This window comes from Drosophila novamexicana, unplaced genomic scaffold, assembly GCF_003285875.2.
Source record: "Drosophila novamexicana strain 15010-1031.04,08,12 unplaced genomic scaffold, DnovRS2.1 tig00001151-arrow-arrow-pilon, whole genome shotgun sequence".
Taxonomy (NCBI): Eukaryota; Metazoa; Arthropoda; class Insecta; order Diptera; family Drosophilidae; genus Drosophila; species Drosophila novamexicana.
The window spans coordinates 1,446,624-1,460,156 of NW_020824842.1; the positions used below are offsets into that span (position 1 = coordinate 1,446,624).

Genomic DNA, 13,533 nt, shown 5'->3' on the forward strand with positions numbered 1-13,533 from the left:
TGGTCTATTTTTATTTTATTTTTTTTTTTTTGTTACCTTTTGTATGATGCGTATTATTATTTCTAGTTTTATTGGTAATAACATTATAATCGACTGGCATCAGTTGCCAGTTTTCCTTGAACACAATTGCAGCGGCAGGTTCATGCGTAGTCGACTGCGACTTATCATGCAAACCCCATGCCCCGGCAGATTGTCATAAACAAAAAAAAAAATACCATATAAAAGAAAAAAACAAAAATCTGTAGCTAGTATTTAAATACAAAATTGATATTAGCGCAACGGACATTCATTTAATGGAAACAGAATAGGAGAAAGAAGCGGAAACGGAAACGGAAAAGAAAAGCATAATAATAATAATTTAGGTAAATTATACAAATACGAAATAAATACACATACAAACAAAATAAAATACTACTTGAAAATGTACTAAAAGAAAAAACAGTGCAAAAATTAGGAGTTTTTTTTCGGCACTGAAATACCCAAATACAATATTTGTATGGATCTTATGAGAAAATTGGAAAAACTGAAGGAAAAGTGTTTGTTTGTTTTTTTTTTTGTAGAATCTAAACTTGAATAACAAGCACAAAATGCACTTGAAATGAAATGAAAATTAATCAAAAAAATAATAATAATTATAAAAATGTTAGAAATTTGTACAATAATTTAAACAATATATATAGATATATATATATATATATATGTATATTGTATTATATATTGTATTGTATAACTATAAACATTTATATAGATTCTTTCCACTTTTTGACTCTTCTTTTTTCGGCATACGGCTATAAATGCTTCACACGTTTATATACCTATATATATGTGTATATATATGTTGAGATATATATATATATATATATATATATATATATATATATATATATATATATATATATATATATATACAGGTTATGTATATATAGGTTATGTTTTTTATAAGCTATTGTATTACCTTACACGGAACTAACAAAAGAGAACTTTAAACGCTGAAAAATTAATGGGGTAGGGAAGAATAATAATAAGCCCCGAAATACGAATACGAAGAGGAAAACTGTTGTTAAAAAAAAATGCATTTAAATACAGAACAAATATTTCAAATCGAATAAACAAAACCAAAAATGAACTTAAATTGTTACGAAATAAACAAAAACAAAAACAAAAACAAAAGAAAACAATTTCAACATTCATCTATGCAAAAGAGGAAAACGTTTGAAGTCAAAGTTCAAAGTACGAGTTTATGCACTTTCATTATTTAACAATTCATATAGATATACTTAAGTACGTGAACACGAAAATCAGCAGAAACCGAAAATGAGAAAAGCCCAAAGTAAAAAAAAAAAAAATTGAAAATCAAATACCAAAAACAAACATTAATTGAAAATTATTCATTAAAGTGAACGAAAAAACAATTTCAAAAAAAAAAAAAAAACAATAAACAAATGCCTCAGCTTGATTTACTTAAACTGGGCGGGCCATAAGTCCAGGTACCAAATGCAAATAACACTGGCAACGATATTCAGGTAAGTCGCATGCGCCACAACTGATAAGCAATGATATCTATAGGCCATGTAATTAGTATGTTTGCATTTGACTCTGATACTCGTCTTGCCGTTGTCAATTTGTCATGATTATAAATTGTTAAACACACATTCGTATAAGCAGTGCATATTTCACCTGCAATTATGCAATCAGTTTCCGTTGCCTCTTGGCGAAATTTGATTTCTGTCCATTTTAGGGTTTTTCAAACAAATCCTGCCTCGTTTATTTTTTTATTTTTTTTTTTCATAAAAATAGTAAGTATTTGGATGTATCAAAATAAGATCTAGTGTGGTTAAAGTCCAAAACGCTCACATTTACAACACTTGATGCGTATCGCTTATCGTTAAACGCACTGTGTAAACATTCACATGGCACAACTGACCCGCACAACGGCGCACGCGCACTCTCACGTTCTCTCTCTCCCTCTCACGTGCTGGCACAGACACGCTCACCGCAACAATGGCGCTCAAAAAATTAGAAGCGCTTAAATAGTGCATTGCCAAATTTAGGCAGCAGCATCTACTGTTTGTTGTGTCCGCTATTTGAAATTCTTAACTGCACTTTATTAATTATATTTTACAAATAAAAAGTAAACAAGAAAAAATTAAGAGAGCTGTCGCTGTTCTCGTTCGTTCTTTGCATAAGCCTACAAACTGTATTCCTTTAGGTGACCTATTCAAAAGATACGTAAAATGGACAACAAATAAGCGTGCATGTGTATGTGTGTGTGTGTTTCTGTATGTGTGTCGCCCATGAATTGCACACCGTAAAAACGTAACGAATGATCGTGCATAAGACAAATTGTTAAATATCGTAAGTATGCCAAATGTCGTAAGTATGCTTAAAATCTCGTACATATATATGTATGTATGTATATTTATATTATTCTTAAAAATGCTTAGAAATTATAAACACATCTGCAAGTTTTCTATATGTAGACACGTTCATTTTCGAAAATGAATAATATTAATGTGCCAAAAAGTGCATTAAAATTCACAAGGTAAAGTATGCATGTATGTGTAAATACATATATATATATATATGTATATATACATACATATTTGTATAAAATAATTTCACTTAATCATTCTTTTGACAAAATCATTAATAAAACGATATTGATAATCAATATCGTCAGTTTCAAAATATAAACAACCCCAATTGCACGTGGATACCCCCTCCCCCTCCCCCACCCTTCCCTTTCCCAGCAACGACACCACCACACAAAGTTAAGTCCAACAGTTGAGAGTTCTCAACCCCATACACACACACACACACATAAGCAATGCTATTTGATGACGTAGCAAGAGAGCGCATGCTGCTCTCTTTCGTTCTCTCGCTCCCTATTTTGGTCACGCTCTCCGGCAGCGGGCCGCGTCAAATCTGCAGCGTTCATTTTTAATACGATTCAAATACAATTCAGCAGTCGCACCGAGCAGACGAACAGCGCACGCTACAAAAGTTTCTAATCGAGTAAAAAGAATAATACAAAAAGAAGAGAGACCGAAAGTCGAGTTGAGTTGCATGTGAAATGCATTTTTAAATCGCAGCGAACAGTTCAGTGAACGTAAGCAAACGGTAAAGAACAACTGTGCACACACAAATAGAAACGTCTAGAAAACAGAAGAAGCGGAAGTCGAACGTAGCGAATTGTTTTGATTAGAAATCCGATTTTTGTTGCAATTTTTTTTGGGTTCTCGATTTGTGGCTGTGTTCGTTACATACACATACATATATATATTTTTTTATTGTGCTTAAAAACGTAAACAACAAGAACAACGAAATGGCTTTCATGATGCCGGTTATGAAGAACAACTATGATATCTATAAGGACACGCGCTCCCGTAGCCGCAAAACGTCCGAGTGCTCCAATGTGAGCAGCGGCAACGGGACCACAGCGCTGGCCAGTGCTTTGGGCACACCGGGTCAGCAGGCGCCGCAGCAGCAGCAGCAACGTCGACGCAAGGTGTCCGAATGCAAGTCGGAGAGTTTTGCGACGTCGCCGTCGCACGGCCAGTTGGGCCCCCATCGCATGCAGATGCAGCGTTGCCATAGTTCCCGCGGCTTCACGCGCAACACTTCCCGCAGCTCCCACGGCGGCTCCATGGTGCAAATGTCGCAGGGCATTATGATGTCGCCGACGCGTTCGAGTCCGCCCAGCCGCACGCAGACCGCCTCGGCGCTGGAGCGTCAAGCGGCCGCACAGGCTGCCGCGCAGTCGGCAGCAGCGCAGGCCGCAACGGCAGCGGCCACGGTGCAACAGCATCGGACGGAGCAGAGCAACAACGATTATACTAAATTCCATTTGCGTTTGGTCGACAAGCTACGCAAGTCCTTTCGCAAGGACAGCGGCAAGCGGTCATGAGAACGCGTCTCACACACAAACAGCAGCAGCAGCAACAACAATAACAACAACAACCACAATGGCAGCGGCAGCAGCGTCGGCGGCAATAACAACAACAATAGCTCGCAGCTTGACAGCGACGCTGGCAGCACACCGCAGCGTTCCGGTTTCGTCGGCCGTTTGGGCCGACGATTTAGGCGCTGCTGCCAAGCATTCGGCACAGGCGCAGCCGCTGTCACTGTTGGCGGCGGCGGCGGAGGCGGCGACGGTGGCGCAGCTGCCCTTGAGCTGGACTTTGATGATGTCGGCAGCGGCGGCAGCGCTGAGCATCTAACCGCTAGCAGTCCGTATACAATACGTCGCAGTCGTCGTCGCTGCAGCAGCGGCGGCGGCGGCAGCAGCATTAATCGCCTAAAGTTGCGACTGCGCCGCTCCACCTCGTCGCCGGGCTAAGCGTGCAGCGTTCTGCATATGGGCAATGGAAACGATCAAATTCGAATACGATATTCGAATGCTGGAAATGCTTGGAATGCTAGGAATGCAGCTGCGGCGGCGACCGCACTGGCGTACAGAGGCGTTGCCAGATGTGCCAAATAATCAAATTGGGCGGCATTGGAAAGCAGGTAGCGAGAAGGCCTTGGCGTGTTGAATGAGTTGCCAGCTGTTTGCAAATGTTTTGTTAAACTATTTTTTTTTTTCAATATATTTTTTTTTTTTTAGTTTTATTTAAAAAAAAAACCAAACAAAAAGAAAAGATGGATTTTAGACAAGTTTTCCTTCAATATGAATATACATAAACAAATTGATTTATATATAATATCTTAGTTAACTAATTATATTTACATGCATATATACACAAATATATTTATATGTATTTACATGTGCTTAAAGTTCGTGAAACAGTGAAAAAAAAGGCTTCCACACAAACAGACATGCACACACACACGCACGCACACACACACACACACACACACACACACACAACCTACATATACAACAAGAGAAACCATAGAGGAAAACACGCAGCTTAGCATTAAGCATAACGGTTTCGCTAGAAAGAGACAAAGAACCATTTAAATGAGACAAAATTGCAACTGCCAATTGCATTGTACAACAACAACAACGACAACAACAAGAAAACACACACACACACACACACACACACACACACAAAACGAGTAGCAAAAGACACTAAAAATAGACACAAGAATTTGCTAAAAGGAACAGTTGAAAACAAAATTGAAATGTTAAATTTAAGCGCAATTTAATGACAATATATGTATACTTGTATATTTATATATCAAGTTATATAAATACATATACATATTTATTTACTGTTGCGAGCAAAATACAAAAACAAAACAAAACAGAGCTGATGATAAACAAAATATGAAACAGACTTGACAAAAATACATTATATAATTCTATATATACATATATATATACATATACATATAATATTTGGTATATTATAAATACCGCAACATTTGTACCTATACACATATTATTAATTATCAAACCTTTTTTTTATTGTTGTTTATACACATATATAATATATATATATATAAATATAATATACAGACGTGTAATTATTATTTCTAAATGTTTAGCGCTTTATTTTATAACAACAAACACACACACACACACACAACAAAAGTGAAAAACACACAAATTAACCAATAAAAAAAAAATGCTTAAAAAACAATATAAATAATATATATATAATTTGACTGGGTTTTGCCTTGTGGCACGCAACCGAGCTCAACATGCAGCAGCAGCAAGGGTAGTGTGGGGGGTGGGGGGAGGTATAAATGTTGACTAAATGCATGCCAAATGCGCAGCACATGCGTTGGGCGCCAGCCACATAATGTAACCCAACCCCACCCCCACCCCGCAGCCATCCTCATGCGATCATACGCTTTCTTTGACAATTGCGGCATGCGGAAAAGCAAAGGCGGCCAAACAAATTCAATACGAATGACAAAAACAAATGAGTAAGAGCGCCCGACTGGCAGATACCCTTTAGCAAGCATTCCAGCTTCCATGAATGCATTCTTGAATAACTTCGGTGCTTGAAGTCCGATTTTTGTGAAGCTTTCACCTATATAAGTTTTTCTCTCTCTCTCTCTCATACTTTATTTAATTTCATATTGACTTCTATGAGATACCCTGTAAACTAATTATAAGGAAAGTCCACTAGGCTGTTATCGGTTCTGTTTAAGCGATGCCCTGTAAAACGTGTTCAAGCGGGGTATTATACACTTTGCAGTCGTTAGTTAGGTTTTTCGGACTCTGCATCAAATATTGAACAATAATAGGCATTTTTTTCTTCAGAGAATACCCTGTAAAAATGGGTAAAAAAGCTGCGCGCAGCATATTATCAAATAACCCAAGCCTGTTTTTCCAATTCCGGTGCATTAATTAAAGCAAAAATTGTATTGCTCTAGTCGTTTGAGCATAGCAGATACCCTATAAAATATTTATAAGAAGAATGAGAACTTTTAAAGCTCTGCAGCTTGAGTATTCTTCTTCTGGGATTATTTCCGCTCTCTTAAACCGCTTGGAAAGCAACAAATTGTCAATATTTGCTAACTGTAATACCCTAGAATATGTGTGTTTGGCATGAAGTACTTTCATTGTGTTGGCGGGCAATCTAATACGAACTGGGACAATGTGCCGAATCTCGAATCTTTTGGCTGAGACCAAAATAATTCACATACAACAGCCACAGTATGCAAATTTAAAGGGTATTTACAAATACCTATTGACTATGTACTTGAAGCTTATTGAATGTTTTACACGGGTTTTGAAGCATGCCACAATTTGGGCTAGACATTTTTTTCTTTTGTCGAACAGAGAAAGAATAACATATAGTATATATATAAATATATATATGGTATATATGGTACATAAAGTTTAAAATACGTTATATTGAAATCAATATAGATCGAGCATGAAAATATTATCTGCTTGTAATGCTTACCTATAAAAACTGAAGATTCTCAATGTGGCTTTCATTTAAATACGACTTATTTGGTTTGAAAACTTTAAAGGAACAATAGGGCATACAACAATCCAAACCTAGTAAATATTTCAATTTCAATTCAGTGCCAAAACAAAAAAAAAAAAAAACAGCACAAGCAATAAAAATTGTCGCGAAATGAGTCGAAAGTCTAAAAATAGATGAGCGGAGAGGCATAAATGATCCGAGAAATGGACTTTGGGCTGGGGCTACGAGATTTCTCGCGACTCTACAAATAACGTAACAATCTTAACTGCGTTTGTTCTTATTGTTGTTGTTGTTGTCATTCAATTAGTCATATCAAGAAATTGGAATTGAATTGTTTTTTTATTTTCTATAAACAAGTGCAAGTGCAAGGCATTTGTAGATAAAAAAAAAAAACAATAGATATTTCGAATATTTGTACTGTGTGTACTTGTGCGTGTGTGTGTGTGTGTGTGTGTGTGTGTGTGTGTGTGTGTCTAATTATCAGTGCTTTCTTATCGATTGTCATGGACATGGGGCGCGAAACCGGTTTGGGCCAGTTTTGGTTTTGGCATATTTCAAGTTCACATGACAGTAAAAAACAAGTAAGAGCTTCTAGTCGAGCGCTACCGACTAGGGGATACCCATGAGTACAGTTCTTCCAACACCAAATGCACATCTATATACTATTCTAGAAGCTACATGTCAAGTTTGGTGACTCTAGAGATAGATACAGCGATTTTTATCGATTATCTGGAAACGGGGCAAGTTATCGATTATCGGACTAGCAGAAGCTACATCTTCAATTTCAAGTCTTTAGCTCTTATACGTTCTGAGATCCTTGCGTTCATACATACCGAATGTACGGACAGAGAGACGGACCTGGCTAGATCGACTCGACTGTTGATGCTGATCAAGAATATATATACTTTATGGGGTCGGAGATGCTTACTTCTGCCTGTTACATACATTTGCACGAATACATTATACCCCATTTGCCCATTTTCAATGGGTATATGATATATGAAATATATAGCAGATACTGCCATACACATATGCCACGTTCTGCATTCATAAATGTCAGCTTTTGATTTACACGCCGCGTTATTTGTCGAAACCATAAATTGAATGATTGAAGGCGCTTCGAAATATTTGGGTAGAAAAAGTGCATTTGTTAAAATATTACATGTCGTATACATAATCTTTTATTTATTAAATATATTTGTATCTTCAATGTATATATATATATATATCTATATGGTTCAGTTGGGGTTTCCAGTTGGGCTTAAGTTTCAGTCAATAGTAAGAAAGAGAATCGACTTATCGAGTTTGAACCAGCACGGTTCAAACCCGCTTCGCAGTCGTATTCAAAGGCTTCTGGGAACTGTGCTTTTCTGGGTTGTTCATTTTGAAGGCTTTTGGCTTTTGAATGGGCTGTAAAAAACTCAGAAGTTAATTTACTCAATAGTTAAAAAAATGTATATAAAAAAAATAACGAAAAATAAGCAAACAAAAAAAACATTGTATGTACATATATATATATATATATATATATGCAAAATAACTTACGTATAGTTAGTCGGAGCTGTGCATACGCTTACAGAGAGAATGGCGCCTTTGTCATGAAGTGTGCAACGCATAGCATGAGACATCTGCATGCCCTATAAGGTGTATATATATATATAGGCTGGATTAGTTTCAACAGCCTAGTCGATAGTCTGTCCGTCCGGATCGGAACACCATATCATATAGCTGTAATAATCAGTCGAAGATCAAGTTCTTGCCTTAAAAGTATCTGGAATAACAATAGCAACAACATGAGCACAATCTTATCTATATCAGGGAACTAGATATATATATAGTAGATAATGAGTTTTTCTATGAGCAACTTTTCTGTTTTACAAGATAACTTAACGATTCTCCTCAGTTAACATTAGAAGCGTTAGGGTATTCCATCTTCGGTGTGCCTCGACCGATCGATCACAAGGAAAGAATTCCGCAGCAGCTTTACTGGCTGCAACATCTCCATTTGCTGCCATTGATCAATTCATGTGTATGCATGTGTGTGTGTATATATATATATATATGTATGTATATATATGCGTATATATATTTCCGATTGGTTTCATCGGATTGAATTTCATGCTCCATCAAGCACTGCCAAATCGAATGCATCTAATGAAATCTGCAATCCATTCGATGCGAATTAAACTTTATATAACACAACATGTGTCTGTGTGTGTGCGTGCGTGTGTGTGTGGGCGGGCGTGTGTGCTGTCAATATTGTTACGTATGCTTTTGTGAAATTCATGCTGCTTATTGTGCAACGCGTCTTCGTGGCGCTAATTAAAAATGAAATTGCATTTCGCACAGCAGCTCGCATTTCACAGCGTCCCCTCCCTTCCACACACACACACACACCCCCCCCCCCCCCCCCCCCCCCTGGCCGGCCGGCCGGCACACGCGCATGCAGCACCACGCCCACTGTCGCTGACGCACAGAACAGCATAAAATACGCGACGCGACCCCCCCCCCCCCTGCTCCTCCGCGCAACCCCTTCCACGATTTCCATTCCCCATTCCCATTCCCATTCGGTGTGCCCGTCCATTCATATTTGCGCTTTTTCTTGTTTTATTCTTTGTCACTTGCGTTCGCATGCTCCCACTCGCTTGCCCTCTCGCTCGCACTCGCTCTGTGTCGCACTCGCTCTTTCTGCCGCTCACAACATGCACAATAACAAATTGGGTTGGCCTTGACACGGGTTAAGAACTGTTGTTGTTGCTGTTGTTGTTGTTGTGGTTATTGTTACATTTCAGTTGCTTCGATTCTATTCGCTAATTTACGGCGCGGTCGAGGTCGGTTTTCTGTGCTCGCCACTTTCATACCCTGTACTCGGCGCGAATGCTTCAAAATGGGTATACAGGTTTGCTGCAAATGTATGCAACAGGCTGTGGGCAGCATCTACCCTAGCTTATATATTCCTGTTCTCAATCTAGAGCCGACTCGTTATAGTCAAGTCCGACCGTCCGTCCGTCTGAGAGGGCGCAGGGGGGGGGGGGGGGGGGGAGTATCGGGAGAAACCTTTTGGATGGAAATACGGATCAGGATTGCAAGCCGGAACAGCTGATCGGTAATACAAATATTCTATGCTGCGGGTTTGAACCAGCTTGCAGCCTTGCTCGACATTAATAAAGCTTTCGCTGCCAATAAAGCTTTATTTTTTTTTTACATTTTTGATCGATTTGACGAAATGGACAAGATCCAAATGGAAATATCCGGCATCGGGCCATGTATAGGGTGGCGTGTGTGTGTGTGTGTGTGTGTGTGTGCTGCTTGCTGCTTGTATGTGAGTGTGTGTGTAGAATAGACTATAAAAATATAAAAGGAACTCCCTAGAAGGGCTGCTTCTGCTGCTGCAGCTGCGCCTTTAGCAAGGAGCCGCCTATGGCCAGCGAATCGTCTAGGCCCGGCACCGTAAGGAGCAGCACGGCATTTGGGATGAGTTTGCAATCGTACAGGGTCTTGTCCATGTCGCCTCCGTTCAGTTTGCCCGACAAGTCGAACGGAAGGGTCTCATCCGTCAGGCAGGATCGCACGAAATCAAAAATATCGGAAACCTTCTCCTTGACATCGAAGGTGCCCTGCAGATACAGCCCATCGGGCAATTTGATGCGTATCAGGGTGTAGCTATAGATGCTCTCCCGCATTGCCCCGATTATCGGCATTTGGGAGCTCTCGATGGTGTCCTTCGCCGAGATGCGAAAGAAATCGTCGGGCAGCTGAATGGGAATCGCCTGCGCGGGCTGCAACACCTTTGTATTGCGATCCAATATTAATTTGAAGGACTGTGTGTGCTTTAGAGTTTCCACCAGTATGTTCAGATCCAGTTCAATATGCGCCTTGCTCCAGACCAGAAATGGCTCCCCATTGATGGCGACTTCATCAAAGCCAGCGGCATGGAGCACATCCAGGGCGCCATCCACGTAGCGCACCCTGCCATTGAATATGGTATTAGACATACGGATTTTTGAGAACTGCTCCTGATCTGGACTCTGGATAATGTTCTCCAAATACTGGACGAGTGCGTCTCGACAGTCGTCGGCCTTCTCCACTGGATTGCAATTGCGTATGATTAGGCAGCCGGCCAGGCCACGTTCGTGCTCCAGCTGTCGATGTAGCATGTCCTTGATCTTTAGCTGCCACACTTGCTTGGGCAGCACTTCCGGGCTCAGCTCTGGACAGCGAAAGAACACACCCTCGCACGCTAGCTCCGGCTGCTGCCCAGTCGAGGACATGCTGGCTGAGCCACCGGTGCAGGGCAGCTCCTTGAACGCTTCACGCTCCGGCCTTGGCGCTGCCTCAGGCCAACTATACTTGCGCATCATGCTTAACAGCACGAGGTTGGCGGCGGCGGCGCTCGTCTCATCGTGCTGCTGGTGGCGCAGGGGCGGCACATGGGCAGCCCGGATGCGCCGCAGGATGCTCGGCGTTGCGTACGGCTGGGCCGCGTTCAGCTGTCGTCCCTGGCCCATGCCGCTGCGCAGTCGTAGCCTGAAGGCGACCTCCTCCTTCTTTTTTGTAAAATATCGCTTGATCTTCGACATTTTCTAACGGAATTTTAGCAAACTTTAATTCGTTTGCGTTCAGTAGGCCACATTTGTTCGACTGCAAAGGAAAAGAGCTCCTTGATAAATTATGCACATATGTACATAGTTTCTAACTTGCCAATTTGCTAGACTTTGCTGACTTTTTCGAACAAAAGCATTTTGTCTCTCCTTTGTACAATGTTTGCGCTTACTTAGCCTGCTTTTGCAAAGATTGCCAGATGTCGAAAATTTGGCGTTTTACAATCCAAAAAAAAAATGCGGTCACACACTTAACTACTGCATAACGGCTAAAGGCAATGACGCCAGTATTTTTTTTTTTTGCGAGGTAACTCTCAGTCGTGCCAGCATGTCTGGCTGCTTGCTTGATTTTTCGTCGCCTTTTGCGAGACAACAACAAATGGCAACAGGTTTTCATTGGCACAAACTGCAACACTCTAGCCAACGCAACCCACCTCTACCCCTCGATCCTTCAACACCCCACCGCACGACATTCGCCAATCAATGCTAACCGCATGAATATGTATGTCTGTATGTATGTATGTGTTGCGCGTGCTTCGTTCAATTCACCAATTATGAGTTAATAAACAATTTCTCGTTTTATCCCGTTCGATTTGACCAGCCAAAAGAAATATCAAGCACACACACACACACACACATACACACATATACGCCTACATAGTTGTGCAGCGCTGTGACGCAGTTATGCTAATGAGCATTTAGCGGCTTGGCCAGTGACACTTTAAGCACGGCGACAATGACCCCTACCCCAAAACTTTTCACTTGAGTTGGCTTTCCAGTTTCGTTAAGTCTATACGTACTCACAGTCGCATTTACGCTCTTTCTCTCTCCCGCCTCAATGCACTTGTACTTTGCATGCGGCGGCGTCTTTCAGTCGACGCTTTAAGCTTAATTTTGTTGTTGCCTTCCATTTGATGCTGATGTGCGTGTGCATGTATGTACATATGTGTGAGTGTCAGCGTTTGTCTAATTGCAGGCGCTGCAATTTGACGAAAATGAGCAAACCACCAAAAACTAAACGAAACATGAAAATAAGTAAATATGTATGTATGTATGTATGTATGTATGTATGCATGTATGTATGTATGTATATATTGCACTTGGAGCACGCCAATTCCAATGTACAGTTGCCTCCATTAATTGGTTTATTTTCGTCTCTTGCGTTTTGGCATCTTCAACTTGTTGTTTACAGATCGGCTAAAGATCAAGGTGAAGCGGCAGCGGATACAACTGCCTGTTGCCAAAAACTAAATAGAAAAACAAACGCGAGTGCCCGTGTGTGTTTGTGTGTGTGTGTGTGTGTGTGTGTGTGTGTGTGTGTGTGTGTTTGTGTTTATGTTTACGTGCTTGATTCTTACATATCCCACTTGCCTGCCCTGCTGCTTTGCATTGACGTCACAGACGCCAGGCGCAACGCGTGCGGGCGGGCAGGGCAGCCTGAACCGTTGAAGGATGTATCGAGTGGATTGCAGGAGATGACATGCAGCGCATTAGGCGTAGCCATTTCAGATGAACGGATGCTGCTCGGAATAAGCAAATTAGCCAGCAATACGGAGTAAGTTATAAAGCACACATAAGTGCATGGCAAATAGCACGGATGGAAGCGAACGCAAAGGATAACGGGCGCATTAGGCGGAGCGCTTTTGCACAGTGGAGCAAAATGTGCTAAATGACAGCAAATAATATGCTATATATATAATTTATCGATTTGCTGCGCAATCGAACAGAGCACTGTTAACGATATATTAACGGTTTTCGTGCAGCGTCAACCGCAACGCAAACAAATGCAAATGCAATGGAAAATTCCCAAAACAATTGGCCAGAACAGGTTTGCGGCCAGGGAAGGGAGTACAAGCGAGTGCGAACTAGTTATGCCCTAAGAGGTGGTTGCTTCCCTGATATGCCCATCGATTTAACAAAGCCCCGTTATCCTGACCTAGTCAAAGTTTCGCCCTATGCGCAACTCTCTCGCTCCGTCTCCAAATCTCTCTCCTTGTGCGTGTGTCTCTCTCCCTGCTAACATGCCAAAACTCACG

The 13,533-nt window shown here is 40.8% G+C and overlaps 2 protein-coding genes and 1 long non-coding RNA gene across 3 annotated transcripts; 1 reads left to right on the forward strand and 2 right to left on the reverse strand.

Annotated features, from left to right (window-relative positions):
• Positions 1-2,979: 2,979 nt before the first annotated feature.
• Positions 2,980-3,922, forward strand: LOC115766446. Its single transcript, XM_030710373.1, has one exon. The coding sequence runs from the start codon at positions 3,326-3,328 to the stop codon at positions 3,905-3,907; it is 582 nt and encodes a 193-aa protein (XP_030566233.1). The 5' UTR covers positions 2,980-3,325; the 3' UTR covers positions 3,908-3,922.
• Positions 3,923-8,115: 4,193 nt separating this feature from the next.
• Positions 8,116-8,885, reverse strand: LOC115766444. The gene is made up of 3 exons (XR_004018206.1): positions 8,788-8,885; positions 8,442-8,667; positions 8,116-8,306 (listed from the first exon to the last, which is right to left on the reverse strand). It is a non-coding gene; the product is annotated as an uncharacterized LOC115766444 (long non-coding RNA).
• Positions 8,886-10,230: 1,345 nt separating this feature from the next.
• Positions 10,231-11,543, reverse strand: LOC115766393 (UBX domain-containing protein 6-like). The gene has a single exon (XM_030710305.1). The coding sequence runs from the start codon at positions 11,474-11,476 to the stop codon at positions 10,265-10,267; it is 1,212 nt and encodes a 403-aa protein (XP_030566165.1). The 5' UTR covers positions 11,477-11,543; the 3' UTR covers positions 10,231-10,264.
• Between the last annotated feature and the right edge of the window lie 1,990 nt (positions 11,544-13,533).

Coding starts and splice junctions, on each gene's coding strand:
- LOC115766393 (XM_030710305.1), bottom strand. CDS start 11,476: ATGTCGAAGATCAAGCGATATTTTACAAAAAAGAAGGAGGAGGTCGCC.
- LOC115766446 (XM_030710373.1), top strand. CDS start 3,326: ATGGCTTTCATGATGCCGGTTATGAAGAACAACTATGATATCTATAAG.